The sequence below is a fragment of the Erithacus rubecula genome, assembly GCF_903797595.1.
Source record: "Erithacus rubecula genome assembly, chromosome: 14".
In the NCBI taxonomy this organism is placed as follows: Eukaryota; Metazoa; Chordata; class Aves; order Passeriformes; family Muscicapidae; genus Erithacus; species Erithacus rubecula.
This window is the reverse complement of record NC_136666.1, coordinates 18,938,784-18,955,441: the sequence shown is the minus strand read 5'-3', so window position 1 is coordinate 18,955,441 and position 16,658 is coordinate 18,938,784. Positions and strand designations below refer to the sequence as shown.

General features: G+C 51.7%; 1 protein-coding gene across 2 annotated transcripts; it reads left to right on the top strand.

Moving 5' to 3' along the window:
* The first annotated feature begins 1,730 nt into the window (after positions 1–1,730).
* On the top strand, positions 1,731–16,447 carry BLM (BLM RecQ like helicase). 2 transcript variants are annotated; one of them, XM_079318311.1, is made up of 20 exons: positions 1,731–1,886; positions 2,295–2,472; positions 2,893–2,990; positions 3,330–3,462; positions 4,308–4,867; positions 5,392–5,568; positions 5,883–6,001; positions 6,604–6,717; positions 7,393–7,491; positions 7,960–8,108; positions 8,762–8,868; positions 9,577–9,737; positions 11,069–11,264; positions 11,932–12,122; positions 12,952–13,069; positions 13,504–13,703; positions 14,346–14,538; positions 14,673–14,795; positions 15,150–15,357; positions 16,111–16,447. In XM_079318311.1, the coding sequence occupies exons 4-20, from the start codon at positions 3,368–3,370 to the stop codon at positions 16,292–16,294; spliced, it is 2,994 nt and encodes a 997-aa protein (XP_079174437.1). In that variant the 5' UTR covers positions 1,731–1,886; positions 2,295–2,472; positions 2,893–2,990; positions 3,330–3,367; the 3' UTR covers positions 16,295–16,447. The 2 variants fall into 2 exon arrangements, with proteins under 2 accessions (XP_079174437.1, XP_079174436.1); XM_079318310.1 differs by having other exon boundaries at positions 2,890–2,990.
* Positions 16,448–16,658: the final 211 nt, after the last annotated feature.

Sequence of the window (16,658 nt, the reverse complement as noted above, 5' to 3'; positions counted from 1 at the left end):
AGCTGTTCCCAGGTGTGCCCAGGTATATCCCAGCTGTCCCCAGGTGTATCCCAGCTGTGCCCAGCTGTGCCCAGGTGTGCTCAGGTGTATCCCAGCTGTGCCCAGCTGTGCCCAAGTGTATCCCAGCTGTGCCCAGCTGTCCCCAGGTGTATTCCAGCTGTTCCCAGCTGTGCCCCCCCCACTGTCCCGTTCCCCACAGGCCCCACACTGACTCCAGGCTCCCCCTGTCCTCTGGGTGGTTTTTTTGCAATCACCAGGTGTAAATTTCAGGGATTTTTACATTTTCTCTGGAGGCAATTTCACTGTTCTTTGAAGGAAGGATGAGTGAAGGCTGTGATTTGTACACTCTATCAATTTTCCTGAAATGCCTGCTATTTTTTTCTATTAAAAATCAAGGTATTTTCATGCACAGAGAAGGAGTATGTGATTTTTATAAATGAGAAACAAAGCCTCGATACTCAGCAGAATTTCGATGGGTTTATTTTATTATATTCACAGGCTGAGCTTGGTTTGCAGCTCCCTGATTATTGTATAGTTTTATTTGTAGCAATCAATAATTGTTGTTGTTTTGTTGCAGTAATTCTGCAAGGTCAGCAGCGGTGCTCAAATAAACTTCCAGATTTCTGTGGGTCATGTAAACATCTGGTCTGGGGAGATAAAAAACAGGAGAATTTGGAATTCTGATCTCTAGCAGAGAGTTTGTGATTGATCACACAAAGGCAGGAAATCTGATTCTGCAAAAAAAAAAAAAAAAATTCAGACTTATTAAAAACCCTTTTTCTTTTACTAACGGGTATGCACAGAATGTATAACGGGGGGATTTAAAGAGTGGGTTTAATCATCTATTTCCCTTTGTCCCTGTTCGATTATTTGAAGTACTGTGGTTTATCCAAGCCCCATGAACGCCAGCCATGTATAATTTACGGCGGGGGAGCGCTGCGGAGCCGCCGGGGGCGGAGTGCGCCACGGCACCGGGGCTGAGGGACCGGCCGCGGCCTGAGGGCGGCGCCGCCATTTCCGCCGCCACTCCCGCTCCCGCGCGTCACTTCCGCCGCGTCCTTCCGGCCAATGGGAGCGCGGGCGCCGCTTTGGCGCCGAATGCGAATGCGCAGGCGCAGCGCGCCCCCTGGCGGCGGGCCGGCCCCGCCATGGCGGCCGTGCCGCAGAACAACCTGCGGGAGCAGCTGCGGCGCCACTCGGCCCGCGGGGCCCTGCGCGCCCCGGCGCCAACGCGGGACCGCCCGCCGTGAGTGCGGGCAGCGGGAGCGGGGAGCGGGGCGGCCGGGGCGGGGACTGACCGGGCCCGTCTCCTTCCAGGGGCTTCACCTTCAAGAAGGCGGCGCGGGGCCCGGCGGCCGCCTCGGTGCTGAGGGACAAGGATGTGAACGCGCCGCCGGCCGGGAAAGCGGCGGGGCGGGGATGCGCCCTGCCCTGCGCCCCCAGCCCGCGGCCCGCCGGGGCTCCCGCCGCGCCCGGCCCCGCTGCCCCGGGCGCCGCCGGCGATGAGTGGGATGACATCGACGACTTCGACCTGTCGGGAATCGACAAGAAGTTCTCCCGGCCGCCCGTGGTGTCCCCCAGGGGGCTGCGAGCCCCTCGCACGGAGCCCCCGCGGCCGAGCCCCCGCCCGGCCCTGACCCCGCGCCCGGCCCCGCTCCCTGCCCCGGTGTCTGCCCCGGTCTCTGCCCCGCTCCCGGTCCCTGCCCCGGTGTCTGTCTCTGCCCCGCTCCCGGTCCCTGCCCCGGTGTCTGTCTCTGCCCCGGTGTCTGTCTCTGCCCCGCTCCCGGTCCCGGCCCCGCTCCCCTCTCCCGAGCAGCTCCCCGCCTCGCAGGGCTCCGTCATCTGCCTGGGGGACTCGAGCCCCCGCGGGGCTGTGGATAGCGCAGGTAACGGTGTGCGGGGCACGGCTGGGCACACCTGGGCACACCTGGGCACGGCTGGGCACGGCTGGGCTGGGATGGGCGCACCTGGGCACACCTGGGCACGGCTGGGCACACCTGGGCACACCTGGGCACACCTGGGCACACCTGGGCACACCTGGGCTGGGCTCCCTTCGGTTCCCCCCGCCTGGCAGCAGGGCAGGGCGATCGTGTACTGGAGATGCAAAACTTCCCATGTGGCATTCCTGAAATGATCAATGATCTGTAGGGGTGTTATGGAGAGAAAAGCACTTAGAAAATTCGTACAGGAGAGTTGCAAAGTCGAGTGTTTTGAGATGTGCTGCTGTTTCCCCCTGTTTGTGGCAGGCTGTGTGAGCAGTGTCACCCAGCAGTGTCACTGCATTTCTCTTGCAGCTGCTGGTGCTGAAGGGGGCCAGGAGCCCCGGGGGGCTGGGGACAGCCCCCCAGAGCTGGATGGGGACACCTGGCCCTTGGCAGGGGCTGAGCTGGAGGAGGATGAGCTGGACATCATCCCTCCCTCCCCGGAGGAGGAGGAGCTGCCTCCCTTCTCCCTGTCTGCACAGAGTGCCAGGTAATCAGAGTTCACTGCTGGAACCATCTGTGCACCATGAGAAAATTCCAGAAACCACCCAAACTCCTGCTTGTGGAAAAGGTGCAGCTCGTGTCTCTGCTGCTTGGCTGCTTAATGGTTGGCAGCTGCAACTAAAGCTTTGTCAAACTCTGATTTTATGGCTGATGTTTTAGCTGGCTTTCACTCCAGAAAAACAAAACAAAAAAAAAAAACCCAGTTACTTGTGGTGGGATGGGGGGAAATTAATGACTGGGGCAAGATTGCACCTTGGTACACAGAATGAGTGACTGCTGTGTTCAGGTTCTACCTGGCCCTGCAGGAATTTCTCTGTTCCACACATCTTAAATCCCACTGTTGTATGGAAGTGCCTCAGTTTACAGGTATCTGCACTGCAGTGGCTTTTTCTTTTGGTGTTAGCAGTGTTTTCAGAGACTCTGCCACTGGTGGAAGGTGCTCAGCTGGCAGCTCTGAGGCCAGGCAGGAGAAGGAGCCCACAGCACATCCTGCAGGGGACTCAGGTACACAAAGGGCTTTGGAATTTCCTGTCTGACTTTGGGGATAGTCTGCAACTGTTCATTATCCTGTGTAATCCAGGCACATTAACTAACAGATGGGGCATTAACATCTGTACATGGAGAATTGACATAAACCACTGGATTACAGACAGATAATAAAAGGGCAAAAATGTGCAGGTTCATTGAGTTCCTGCCCACAGAAACAGTTTTTTTATGCAAATGGACTAAAAATACCTCAGAACTAAATAGTTTGGAGTGATTGACTGCAAGGTGCTGGGAGGGGGGTGTCCTCATGGCAATGTTGTGGTGACAGTGACATGCTGAAGTCCCTCCCTGTGCCAGGGGAGGCCCTGCCCGTGGCCCAGCAGCTGCTCAGAGTCATGGAGACCATCTGTGAGCTGGTGGATGCCATCCCCCTGCAGGAGCTGCAGGCCCTGGGCTGTGCCAGAGCCCTGCTGCAGCACAGGGACCTCAGGTAGGCTGGAGCAGGGAGCTGCCTGCAGGTGTCCCCAGCACACTGCAGAAGCAGGCAGGAGGGTTCAACAAGCTGGAAAAACTGGCTGAGGGAGGGAACAAAATGCCCCAGGGTGCTGCAGGTGTCAGCAGGGCCAGAGGGGAGGATGCACAGGCAGAGGGAGGAGCTGCCTGGCACCAGCTGCTGCTGCACCAGAGCTGCTGTGCCACAGACACTCAGCTGCTGCTCTCTGCCCTCTGCCTGATGCAGATTTCTCCTGATATCCCTCAACTTGGCACCTTCCAATGGAATCATTGCTGCCACAACCTGCTGCTTGTGTCCTGGTGGCACAGTGCATGGGCAAAGCATTGGGATTTGGGATTTTGCTTAGATTTTTCCTGGACTGGGACTGTGAGCTTCTGTAAATATTCTGTAAATATTCTCAGTATAACAACTTAACTTTATTTCTCATTGCTGTAGTCAGACATAGTCTTTAGAAAGTACCTAAAAACATGATATGGCCCAGTCATACTTTTAACTTCAGGTTTTGCATCTAAGGGTTTTTTTTTTATATTCTACCTTGCCTGCATCTGTTCCTTGCTTTTAGGAATTCTTATGTTTTATGTCTGTAGAGATGATGTCACAATTTTGTCATTGGTTTCTTCTGGTGTTATTCTCTCTCCCCTAGATTTGTTTGAAATCATTTTCAAACACGGTGACTCAGAACATGATGGAACCACCATATGTTAATATGTTTAACAGCAGTCAGACAAAACTGTTTAATGAATGTTGTAGAACCTGGTAAATCGTTGCTTGTGACTAAATGTATTTTTTTTCCTTCTTCCTTCCCTTGTAATCTCTCCCAGGAGAAAATTGCTGGCCAGTTCTGATTCTGTCAGTGTGAACCAAAGTGGCACAAACCCCACCTTTGCTAGAAGCTGGCAGTCTGCCGTGGAGCAGAGCCCTCGTGTGTGCCCTGGTGCAGGCCCAGGTCCTGGCCCAAGCTGGAGCTTCAGTTCTGGCAGAAACTCCCCCAAGCCCACACAGCTGCCATCAGTGCTTTCCCTCCATTCCAGCAGTTCTGCCAAAGCAGATGCAGCCCTGGCCAGCCCCAGGGCCTGGGGGCAGGGAGCTGGGGAGGCTGCAGGAGCCCCCAGGGCTCAGAGCTCAGCTGCCTCTGCCAGCCCTGCAGGGGACAGCTGGGGGACAGTCCATCCTGAGCTGGAGCTGGATCTCTTTGACATCGATGACTTGGATGAGGACTGGGATAGCCCGGGGGCTGCTGCAGCCCCAGCCACGCCTGCCAGGGAGGGGCCTCCTGCCAAATCCCTCTGCTCCAAGATCCTGGCCAGAGCCAGAGGCTCTGTGGGGTCCAGCCCTGCTGCTGCACAGCCGGCCCTGCTGCTGGCCACAAAGAACCCTCCAGGTGAATTCTGCTCCTGAGGATTACTGGGCTTTTCCATTTCATTGCCACCTCACACGAGGGCACCATTTGTCGAGTTATTCATGGGTTTGGGTCTTCAAAGAAACAAGAGCAGTTGGTGGTGGCTGTGAAGTTGTTTATTGCAGAAGCACGTCAGTCTCAAGGGCAAAGAGTCCAGAATGTCAAAGTCTGTGTTAAAGTTTTCTGCCATAGAGTCTTGAGTATTTATTTTTAAATCTAAGCCCAAGTAACTACTATAGATCACATCAATGCCTTTTGTTTCTCTGGAAGTTTCTTTGGTTCCTTTTTTGCAAAGTCATCTTGGGGTTTTTTTTTCCCCTCTAAATTATGTCAAACTTGGATATTCCCTTCCTGTGCTGGTTTCAGGCTGCTGGAGGATGAAGCTGCTGAAATTGGAAATGAGGGTGCTCTGGGCACCCTGTGCCAGGGCTGCCCCACACACAGGGAATCATTTCTTCTATAACTTGATCTCATAACTTACTCTGATCACATTTTCTGTCTCCCAGACCCAGTGGTTCATAACCCTGCACTGGAGCGTTTCAGGGGTATGGAATTCCCCCACTCTGCAGAAATGATGAATATATTTCACAAGAAGTTTGGGCTGCACTGTTTCAGGACAAACCAGCTGGAGGCCATCAATGCTGCTCTGCTGGGGGAGGATTGTTTCATCCTCATGCCCACAGGTATGGGGGTACAGACCTGCAGCTCCCTTTGCAAGCTTTGGGACAAGCTTTTCCCTTCCCTGTGCCCTTGTGCTGCTGGAATTCTCTGACTGCAGGATTTCAGGAGTGCTGTTGCACTGGGGTATTTTGTGTGAGGGGATTGAATTTCTGCCTTCCTTAATCATTCCCACAGTAACTCTTTCTTCTCCTACAGGTGTCACTTTGTGACAGGTGTTGGTAGAAACATACTGATTCCAAAAGTGCTGTAAAATGGGAGATAAGAAATAGGTAATTTCTCTTGAAGTCCAACACTTGCTGTGTTTGTCTCCTCACAGGAGGTGGGAAGAGCTTGTGCTACCAGCTGCCAGCCTGTGTCTCTGCTGGGGTCAGCATTGTTATTTCTCCACTGAGGTCGCTCATCATCGATCAGGTTCAGAAGCTGAAGACTTTAGATGTAAGTTCCAGCAGCTTTATTGAGTGAAACTGCAGGTAACTGGATTAGAAATCTGCAATTTTACAGCAAATCTTGTGTCTCTGGAACATAAACTGCATAAGTTGATTAGATGGACACTGTGAATGGCACAGGAAGTTGCCTGGGAAGGACTGAATTGGATGAACTCCAATATCTCGGCAGTGTGACTGCTGGATTTATTCTGCTGCTTGTGTTTGCTGTTAGAGCTGTGTTTTTCAGAGCTGCTTCTGAGATCCTGAGAGCTGTAATCACTCACCTGCACAGGAGCAGCCTGACTGCAGCAGTGAGCCCTGAGAGTCCCTGAGGGAGGGGGCTCTGGGTGTCTCTGGAAACATGTTAGACAGAGCAGAAGTGCAGGGCCAGGAGATCACAGGAGCCCAGAATGGTTTGGGTTGGAAGGGATCTTACAGTTGATCTTGTTTCACCTCACCTAGCCCAGGGTGCTCAGATGTGTGGTGTGTTCCCAAGGCTGAGTGCTTAGGAACTGGTTTGGAATGAGAGGTGTAGGGCTGGTTGCATCTGGAGGTTCTTCTGTTTTGCATGTAATAAAACTCAATGTATATATTTATAACTCTTTAATATAGATTGCTGCAACATACCTGACTGGTGACAGAACAGATGCTGATGCCTCGAAAATCTACATGCAGTTGTCAAAGAAGGACCCTGTCATAAAGCTGCTGTATGTCACCCCTGAGAAGGTCTGCACTTCATCTTCAGTTGTAAAACCAAAGGGGCTACAGGGGGATTGCTGTGAGGTGCTAAAAACTGCACTCAGAGAAGGCTTCTGGGGGAAAATGCTGGGGTTTAGATAACTCATTAACAATACAGATGTGACTAATTTCAATCAGCAATTAGCCAGGAATAAGAATTGACTATGTCTGTAAAATGTGAATTCCTAAAACAAGCTCCCAAGCCCACCTATTTCAATCTACCTCTGACACATGTTAGTGTTAATCACTGTTCTGTAGTAGCTCAATCCAGACTGCTCTGAGTAGTGTACTACAGGAAAAATTCAGCATTTTCAGTGTGCTAGGAGATTGCCAGAGCCTGCCTTGGGCTGCAGTATGTGCTGCCTTAAAAACATGTTATTGCACAAGAGCTGTGGTAGAGGGGGTGGTTAGTGTGCTGCTTGTGTTTCTCTCTCAGCACTATTCTCCCCTCTGTTTCCTGACATAAACCATTGAGATTAACTGGAGTTTCCTCAGAATGAGGACAGGTGATGCCGGGTGGGGATGGCACAGCAGCTGAGGGTTAGAGCCCAGCCTGGCGGCTGAGCTGGGCGGGCAGGGGTTTGTGCAGCCTGGGGCAGTGGTTGCTGTGCTGTCAGCCAGGGACAGGGCTGTGCTGTCCCCTGGCACTGTGCTGTGTCCCAGGTGTGTGCCAGCGGGCGCCTGATGTCCGCCCTGGAGAACCTGTACCAGCGGCAGCTGCTGGCGCGGTTCGTCATCGACGAGGCGCACTGTGTCAGCCAGGTGAGCCCTGCTGGCCTGCCCGGGCCATGCCTGCTGCCTGCTGCATTCCCACAGTCTGCTGCTCACTGTGGCACTCTGGAACTCCTCCGTAGCTGTTAGGGAGTTCTCTTCACGGCGTGATTGGACAAAACAATTCCTTTATAGCTGGAGAATCAAGGACAACTGGTACCCAAAAAGCAGAAACAATGGGAGGGAAAGGGGGCAAGCCAAGGGGCTGAGACTTCCTAGCCTGGGGCTGTGGTTGAATAATTGACCCCAATATGAACCAAAACCTATAAAAGTTTAAAACTGGTGAGCAGGCTCCATCTCGGATTGGATTTGGGTGCAGCCCCAGCTGAGCTCTTGCAGTGCCCGGGGTGCATCCTCTCAATGAATGCCTGTTTTATGCCCAGTGTCTGTTGCAGCTCAGCCCTCCAGGCAGCAGCAGCAGAGTCCCTTGGGCGTCTCAGCCTTTCCCTGTCTCTGCAGTGGGGCCATGACTTCCGCCAGGACTACAAACGGCTGAACGTGCTGCGCCGGCGCTTCCGCCGCGTGCCCATGATGGCACTGACGGCCACGGCCACGCCGCGCGTGCAGAGGGACATCCTCAACCAGCTGGAGATGCTGGCACCCCGCGTGTGAGTGGCGGGGACACCCCGGCTGGGAGTGGTGGGGACACCCCGGGGGTGAGTGTGCTGGGGCAGGGAGGGAGTGATGGTGACACCCCAAGTGTGAGTGATGGTGACACCCCAAGTGTGAGTGTTCTGGGGCCATGAGTGTGAGTGTGCTGGGGCCAGGCTGTGAGTGCTACTGGAGCCACAGGTGTGAATGATGCTCAGACCACAAGTGTGAGTCCTCAGCAGCTTTCTGAAATCATTTTTGTACCGTGGAAATTCTGAGTGGAAAACTTAGTAAAAAAAAAATAATCACAGGCCTATCTGAAATCCTTGTGTGACTGTGTCTGATGAAGAGAAATTACATTAAATGCATGTGTGGCATTTAATGGGAGGTAGATAAAAAATATTAACATAATAAGAAACAAAAATAACACTATTATATATTATTTCATTATTATAATATATATAGTATTATATTATTATAATGTTATTGTATAGTATATATTATTTTATATATTATTACTATGTATATTATAAAATAACACTATAAGCTATGTTGTATCATATCATATCATATACTTGCCAAGCCCTTGCTTGCATGATGAAGGAAGCTGTTTAACACAACATAATTATACCCATAAGGCTGAGCAGCACCATGAACTGTCACATTTCAGGTTTACAATGAGCTTCAACAGGCATAACTTGAAATATGATGTTCTGCCCAAGAAGCCAAAGAAGGTGGCAATGGATTGCTTGGAATGGATTAAAAAGTATCACCCCCGTGAGTACTGAGCAGCATGGTGCCACAGCCTTCTCACCAGCCACTTCTCAGGGCACCAGAAGCTTTTCTGGTGCTGTAATAATGAGACATTAGCAGCAAAGCAAGAGGGAGGGAAAGTTATGTTATTGAAAATGGGAATCAGATTTATGTGCATTCTAAAGTTGAGAATTTAAGCTAAGATGGAAAAGTAAATTAGTGGTGATGCTCTTGAATACCCCTTCTGGAGCCAGAGCTTTTAGGGTCATGTTTTCAGAGGATAAAGGTCACCCAATATCTTAATTGTTCAATTGTGTTGGTCTGCCTATCTGCAGTTCCCCTTGAAATTATCTTCAGAGATTCCCATCTTTCTAGGCTCACTTTGGAGTCTGCAGCCCTGCTGCTGCAACTGGATTGCACCAAGCTCCCTCAGAGAGCATTTACTGAACTGCTCTAACTCTTGAATTTTATAGATGTTGTTCATGTATTCTAAATCCTGAGGTTGCACAATACTGATGAGGAAAACATTTCTTTATTCCACCTCACCAAAAGCCCAAAAATACTGTGTAGGAAAAACTGCCAAGACTATCTGATATTAATGAAACAAGTTTTCTAGTGAAGCAGTTGTGTCTTTTATCTTTATTGCAGTGGGGAGAGGTCAGTGTCTGCTTGGCAGGTTGAGCAGGGAAAGGAGCTCCAACTGCATTTGAGGCTTGTTTGCCCTGTTTGCAGATGACTCTGGGATCATCTACTGCCTGTCCCGACACGAGTGTGACACCACAGCTGCCATCCTGCAGAGGGAGGGGCTGGCTGCCCTGGCCTACCACGCTGGCCTCACTGACTCCAGCAGGGACCTGGTGCAGCAGAAGTGGGTTAATCAGGAGGGCTGCCAGGTGAGGAGAAGGGAGGAGTCTGGGCACTTCTGTCCCTCTTGGCCTGGCAGATAATAGGGCAGTTGTGCAGTGTTATCACCAAGAGCCTGCAGTGTTGAATAGCTGATCCCACAGCCCTGCTGGCACAGCTGGCACCTGTCACTGGGAGCTCTGCATAAAAGGCTGTAGCACCACCCCACAGGGAGGAGCTGGGCAGTGCAGGGCTCCAGCAGCAGCTCCTGGGCAGAAACTGGAGTTTGGGGCTTTCCCTGTGTCTGGAGTGGCTCCCCTGACAGGAGGGGAGGTTGTTGCTGGGTTGGACTCGCTCTGCACTGTTACAGCTGAAATCTGGGTCCTGCAGGTTTGCTAGTGCAGGTCACTGGGCTGCTGTCCATGCAGTGCTGCAGGAGCAGTGCCCATGGGGTGTGTGTGGGGCAGGAGCAATGCCCATGGGGTGTGTGTAGAGCAGGAGCAATGCCCATGGGGTGTGTGTGGGGCAGGAGCAGTGCCCATGGGGTGTGTGTAGAGCAGGAGCAATGCCCATGGGGTGTGTGTAGAGCAGGAGCAATGCCCATGGGCTGTGTCTGGAGCAGGAGCAATGCCCATGGGGTGTGTGTAGAGCAGGAGCAATGCCCATGGGGTGTGTGTAGAGCAGGAGCAGTGCCCATGGGGTGTGTGTAGAGCAGGAGCAGTGCCCATGGGGTGTGTGTAGAGCAGGAGCAATGCCCATGGGGTGTGTGTAGAGCAGGAGCAGTGCCCATGGGGTGTGTGTAGAGCAGGAGCAGTGCCCATGGGGTGTGTGTAGAGCAGGAGCAATGCCCATGGGCTGTGTCTGGAGCAGGAGCAATGCCCATGGGGTGTGTGTAGAGCAGGAGCAGTGCCCATGGGGTGTGTGTAGAGCAGGAGCAGTGCCCATGGGGTGTGTCTGGGGCAGGAGCAGTGCCCACGGGGTATGTCTGGGGCAGGAGCAGTGCCCATGGGGTGTGTGTGGGGCAGGAGCAATGCCCATGGGGTGTGTGTAGAGCAGGAGTGATGCCCATGGGGTGTGTGTGGGGCAGGAGTGATGCCCATGGGCTGTGTCTGGGGCAGGAGTCATGCCCATGGGGTATGTCTGGGGCAGGGGCAGTGCCCATGGGGTGTGTGTGGGGCAGGAGTGATGCCCATGGGCTGTGTCTGGGGCAGGAGCAGTGCCCATGGGCTGTGTCTGGGGCAGGGGCAGTGCCCATGGGGTGTGTGTGGGGCAGGAGTGATGCCCATGGGCTGTGTCTGGGGCAGGAGCAATGCCCATGGGCTGTGTCTGGAGCAGGAGCAATGCCCATGGGCTGTGTCTGGAGCACTGCTGTCCTCCCCAGGTGATCTGTGCCACAATTGCCTTTGGCATGGGCATTGACAAGCCCGACGTGCGCTACGTGATCCACGCCTCCCTCCCCAAATCCATCGAGGGCTACTACCAGGAGTCTGGCAGGGCTGGCAGGGATGGAGAGATGTCCCACTGCCTGCTCTTCTACAGCTACAGTGATGTCACCAGGCTGAGAAGGCTCATCCTCAGTGAGTTCTCCCCTGGAGCTTGCAGGTGGTGTTACAGCAGTCACGTTGTCCCTGGTCCCTGAGTTGCTTCTCTTTTGCAAGAGCCATGGATAGTTCAGCATTGCAGGGAGGGGAGAACTGGGAATCCTTACCTGGATGGTTTTTATTCAGGTGGCAGGAGCAGGATTTTTTTCACTTGTACTTAATTTTAGTCAAAGCCACTTTGCTTCACAGAATCATGGAATTGTTAAGGTTGGAAAGATCATCAAATCCAACTGTCAGACCAACTCCATCCCCTGTTCAGCACTAAAACATGTCCTCAAGTGTCACATCCGCATAATTTTTGAGCATGTCCAAGGATAGTGACTCCATTCAGGGCATCCTGTGCCAGGGCTTTGCTGCCCTTTCCAGGAAGAAACTTTTGATATCTAACTGAAACCTCTCCTGACACAACTATGTCAGGCATACCCTTCTCTTGACTTTTGTCATTCTAGGCTTATTTCCCTTCTCCAATTCTCTAAAACTTCAGTGATAAAAGCTGTCCACTCATCTTTTCTTAAGCAAAGCCAGTATTACATTTTAAGCAAAGCCAATATTGCGGGTTTTTCAGGCAGAGCCAGTTTTTCTCACAGTGCATGAAAAGGCAGAGGTGCAGCTTTGACCAGGCATGGGATTTGCTGTGTTTCAGTGGAGAAGGATGGGAACAGCCACACGAGGCAGACCCACTTCAACAACCTGTACAACATGGTGCACTACTGTGAGAACGTGGTGGAGTGCCGCCGTGTGCAGCTGCTCGCCTACTTTGGGGAAACCAACTTCAACCCCACCTTCTGCAAAGACCACCCTGAAGTGATTTGTGACAACTGCAGCAGGAAGAAGGTAAACCCCACAGGTTTTACTTGTACTGGTTAAACTGAATATGTATTTAGTTGCATCAAAAAGTGGTTAGTGACCTTTGGGAAGGCAAATGGAGAAAAGGAGTAAAAGTCCTGTATTTTTGGGATGCTTTCAGGGGTTAACCATGACCTTGTGATGCTCCTGTTCCTGTCAGAGGCATAAGGATGTTCCTTGGAGGAGGCAGGAGCTTAGATCAGATGCACTGCAATGACTATGGGGAAATCCCTTCAGCTCCTGTCCTGGTGTTTTTGGGGCAGCTTTGTGCTGCCAGAGCAGCACGAGGGCCACATGAGGTGTGGTCTGTGAAGGGGATCCAAACATTTGGGTTATGCAAACTTAGTGGCAGGAGCAGAAGGGAAGGCAGCTGTGGAGGCTGACAGGGACAGGGAAGGGATCCTGATCCATTTTCTACCTGTGGAGTTTGTTTCTCAGCTCTGTGTTTGAAGCACTCCCTTACAGAGCTGTGATTGGAACCAAATTTGACCAAGATAATGCATATTCAATCTGATTTTAATGTGTTTTGGAAGTGTAAGTTCTAGAGCTCACAGGATAATTACAGGAATGCTTCCCAAATGATTTACCTCGATTCCCAGTATTTACACAAACAGCCCCAGGCAGATGATGCACAGTCAGCTGGGCTGGTTTGTGTTATCACATCCGGAATCCTGTGAGTGTGCCGGTGTAGGTGCTGAGCAGGAGATGGTTTCTTCATTTGGAGCAGCTGTGCTCCCAGCTGAGGAGAGCTCAGCGCTGAAGCTGAGGCTGTCAGCAGCAGCTGGGCTGGGGCAGGAGCTGGCTGGTTCCTTGGCAGGATTTCAGGCGCCGGGATGTGACGGAGGAGGCGCGGAGCATCGTGCGCTTCGTGCGCCAGCACTGCGGCCCCGCCTCGGGCAGGTACACCCTCAACATGATGGTGGACATCTTCCTAGGTGAGTCTGCTCCCACCCCCGGGCAGGTACACCCTCAACATGATGGTGGACATCTTCCTGGGTGAGTCTGCTCCCACCCCCGGGCAGGTACACCCTCAACATGATGGTGGACATCTTCCTGGGTGAGTCTGCTCCCACCCCCGGGGCACCTGCTCCAAACCCTCCCAGGCATCGGCAGGGCTGTTGGTGACAGCGCGCCTTTAGAAAAATGGATTTTGTAAAGTTAATCTCCTCCAGAATCTCTTGGTGGTGAGTGATGCAAAATAAATGAAACTGAAGAGTTCATCCATTTCAGGTTGCTATAGTGATAATATTGCTTTCCCAGTGTTTAAAGGCATTTTGAATGTGGATAGGCTGCCTTGGGAATCTCCCCCAGTAAATGTGTGTACACAGGCTTTGTGAGCACGGGCTCATCCTGTGCTTTCTGTTCACAGGGTCAACGAGTGCCAAGATTCAGTCTGGAATATTTGGGAAGGGGGCTGCCTATTCCAGGCACAATGCTGAAAGGCTGTTTAGAAAACTGGTCCTGGACAAGATCCTGGATGAGGATTTGTACATCACAGCCAATGACCAGGCAGTGGCATATGTCATTCTGGGAGAGAGAGCTCAGGCTGTGCTGGATGGCTCACTCCAGGTGTGTAGCTGCTTTGGTTCTTGAAGGCATTGCTTTCAGGAAGGTGCTGCAGTTTTCCTTTAGCATATCCCCTCAGGTAGCTTGAACACTGTTTTCCTCCAGCTGAACTAACATCTGGTAGATGCAAAGAACAGAATCCAACATGTGTGATTCCTAGCCCAGTATTCCAGTAGTAATGTTGTGGGGCAAAAAGTGAGTTTGAGAGGCTTGGAGAGGTTTAAATCTTTCTCTTCCCCACCTGATTCCTGCTGGACAGTGAAGGAAGGTTCTGACCCCCATAGAAAGATGGCTAAGAAGAAAAGAAGGCACTTCATGAGGGTCATGGAGCAGTCCCAGGTTTCTTGAGGCAACACCTCCTCTGCATTAGTGCTGTGTTTAGAGCAGGACAGAGCCCTCAGCACTACCCCAGTGACCTCTGAAGCCAGCTGGGCTCTTTCCCCTCTCTCTAAACTCTGCCAGCTCTTTGTAGAAGCAGCTTGGGTGTGGTGGAGTAGCCTGTAAGAAATTATTTAAAAGTGCATACTGGGTAAACAGCTTTTTGTGGTCCATCAAAGGATCCTTTCAGTTTGCTCTCTGTTGTGTGTTAGCAGTCAGGGTGTGCAGGAACTCCCTGGCAGGAGTTATGGATGGCTGTTTCTACAGGTGGAGTTCCACGAGACAGAGAGTGCCAGTGCCATCAGAAGGCAAAGGGCTTCCATGGCAAAGATGTCCCAGCGGGAAGAGGTGGTGAAGCAGTGCCTCAGTGAACTTACAGACACCTGCAAAACCCTGGGCAAAGTCTTTGATGTGCATTACTTCAATATTTTCAGTACTTCCACCCTAAAGAAAATAGCAGGTAAGGTTGGGTTTCTCAGAAGTCCTTTGGGATTCTGCATAGAGGGACTTGGAAAGGAATTAATTTTCTTCAGGGTATTTTTATGAAAAGTTTTTTTGTTTGACATGTCTGAGGGGTCCTTTGGTGTGTTGCAGAAACCTTGTCCTCAGACATGGAGGTGTTGTTGCAGATCGATGGTGTCACAGAAGACAAGCTGGAGAAATACGGTGCAGAAATCATTAAAGTGATGAATAAGTACTCAGAATGCTCCTTCCCAGGTGTGCTTTGTGCCTCAACATGTACCTCCTGTCCAGTGCTTTTCTCTCCTCCTCTAGCAGATGTTTGATTCAAAAGTTACCATTGTTTAATCACAAATAACCAATTCTTAGAGTTCAATAATTCCAAAAGGGAGTAATCACTTTCAGAACACACCAAAGTCTTTCTATTCCCATACGTATGTATATATTCTTCCCCCTAGCTCAATTCAGGGTGTCTCTGAAAGAGTGAGGCTGGGGCAGTGCAGAGGAGGGGAGGAACAGCCAGGACAGGGTGTTGACCCCAGCAGTGTTCTGGTGTCAGTCTGACTGGCCCAGGTGCTCCCCTGACTGACTGAGTTTTCCCTCTGTGTGTAGAGGACACTGCCTGCTCAGCTGTGGACACAGCCACGGGCAGCACTGGCTCTCTGGGCAGCGATGCAGAGGCAGAGGATGCAGGAACAACCTCCAGCTATTTTGGCAATAACACAAACCAGAGGAGGAAAAGGAAGCAGCCACCAAACTCCAGGGACTCCAAGAGGAAGAAGACGAGTGGTGGTGGCAGGCAGCAGTTCCAGCCCAGAGGGTACGTGCCCAGGGGCACCCAGCACTTCTGTCTGGTGGTGCTGCAGTTAGATCTTAGATAATGGTGTTCAAACTACCCCTGTGCCTGGTCAGAACTGCTCTGCCACGCTTTTCTGCAGGTTTGCTTTAAAAGCTGGTGAGGAAGGACATTGAACAGCTCTTCTCACACTTGACTGCCACAGGCTGAGCAGGGAATGTGCATTTCAGTGTTAGCAGGCTGGCCAGGGTCCTTGCTTGAAATCATAAAGAGCTCTTAAAACTTTGAGCATCTGATGGAATATTTGAACTTCAGCCCCTCGTTAATTCAGATTCTGCCTCTGATTGTATCATGCAGGGGAACACCTGCTTCTTGCTGTTGGTTGGTCCTGAGCTTCCAGGGCAGGTCTGCCCCTTCCCAAGGATTTCCCCTTGCCTGCCCCATTTTCCATTGTTCTCCCTGTGGTTTTTGTAGCAAATGGTTTTCCCAGCCCAGCAGGTTTTGTCCCACCCTTGGCACTTTCCCATCTACTGGAATATCTGTCATTGGCTGCTGCTGCCTCTGAAGTGTCACTTGCTGTTGCTTCTCACCCTTGGATACATCCAGAGCAACAGCTGTACAGTTTGCATTTCAGAGGTTGCTTTGAAGCCATGTGCATTAAAAAAAAATAAGTTTTACAAAATGAGAGTGTAATCCTCTAGAAAATGCAGTGGTGGTGCCCCTGTGAGTGCAGGCTGGTGACACAGGTGTCTGTCACACCTTCTCTGTGTTTTGCAGTGGCTACAGCAGGTACAGAAGGACCAAGAAGGTGCCGAGCTCCAAGGCTGCAGCTTCCTCCAGTGCCAGCTCCGTGTCCCACAGCGTTGGTGGCACACAGGGAGCTGCTGGCAAGCTGGCCATGATGGCACTGCCCAAACCCAAATCCAGGAGCTTCCTTCAGCCTTCGTACTCTCTATTTTAGCTGAGAAATGCCATTACCGGATGAATTTCCCCAAGACGGAATCATTGTTTATTGAATTTTTGTTTCATTTGCTGCTGCTAAACCTTCTGGGACTTGTGTATTTGTCAGTACAAAAGCTCACATTAAATAAATATTTTTTAACTTGTTGGTTTATTGGGGCCTTTCTGCTTGTGAGTGGTTCTAGAAATTGTCCCCTGCTGGTGACACTGCTCTCTGTGATCCTGCTTTGCAGCCCCTCGGGGACATGCTGGGGCTGTCCCCAAAGCTGTGCCTGCCCCTGTCCTGGCTGCAGAGCTGGGCTGCTCCTCTGGAAAGGGCAGGGTGGGAAGGAAAAAGGTAAGGAATGGTTTTAACCTTCCCATTT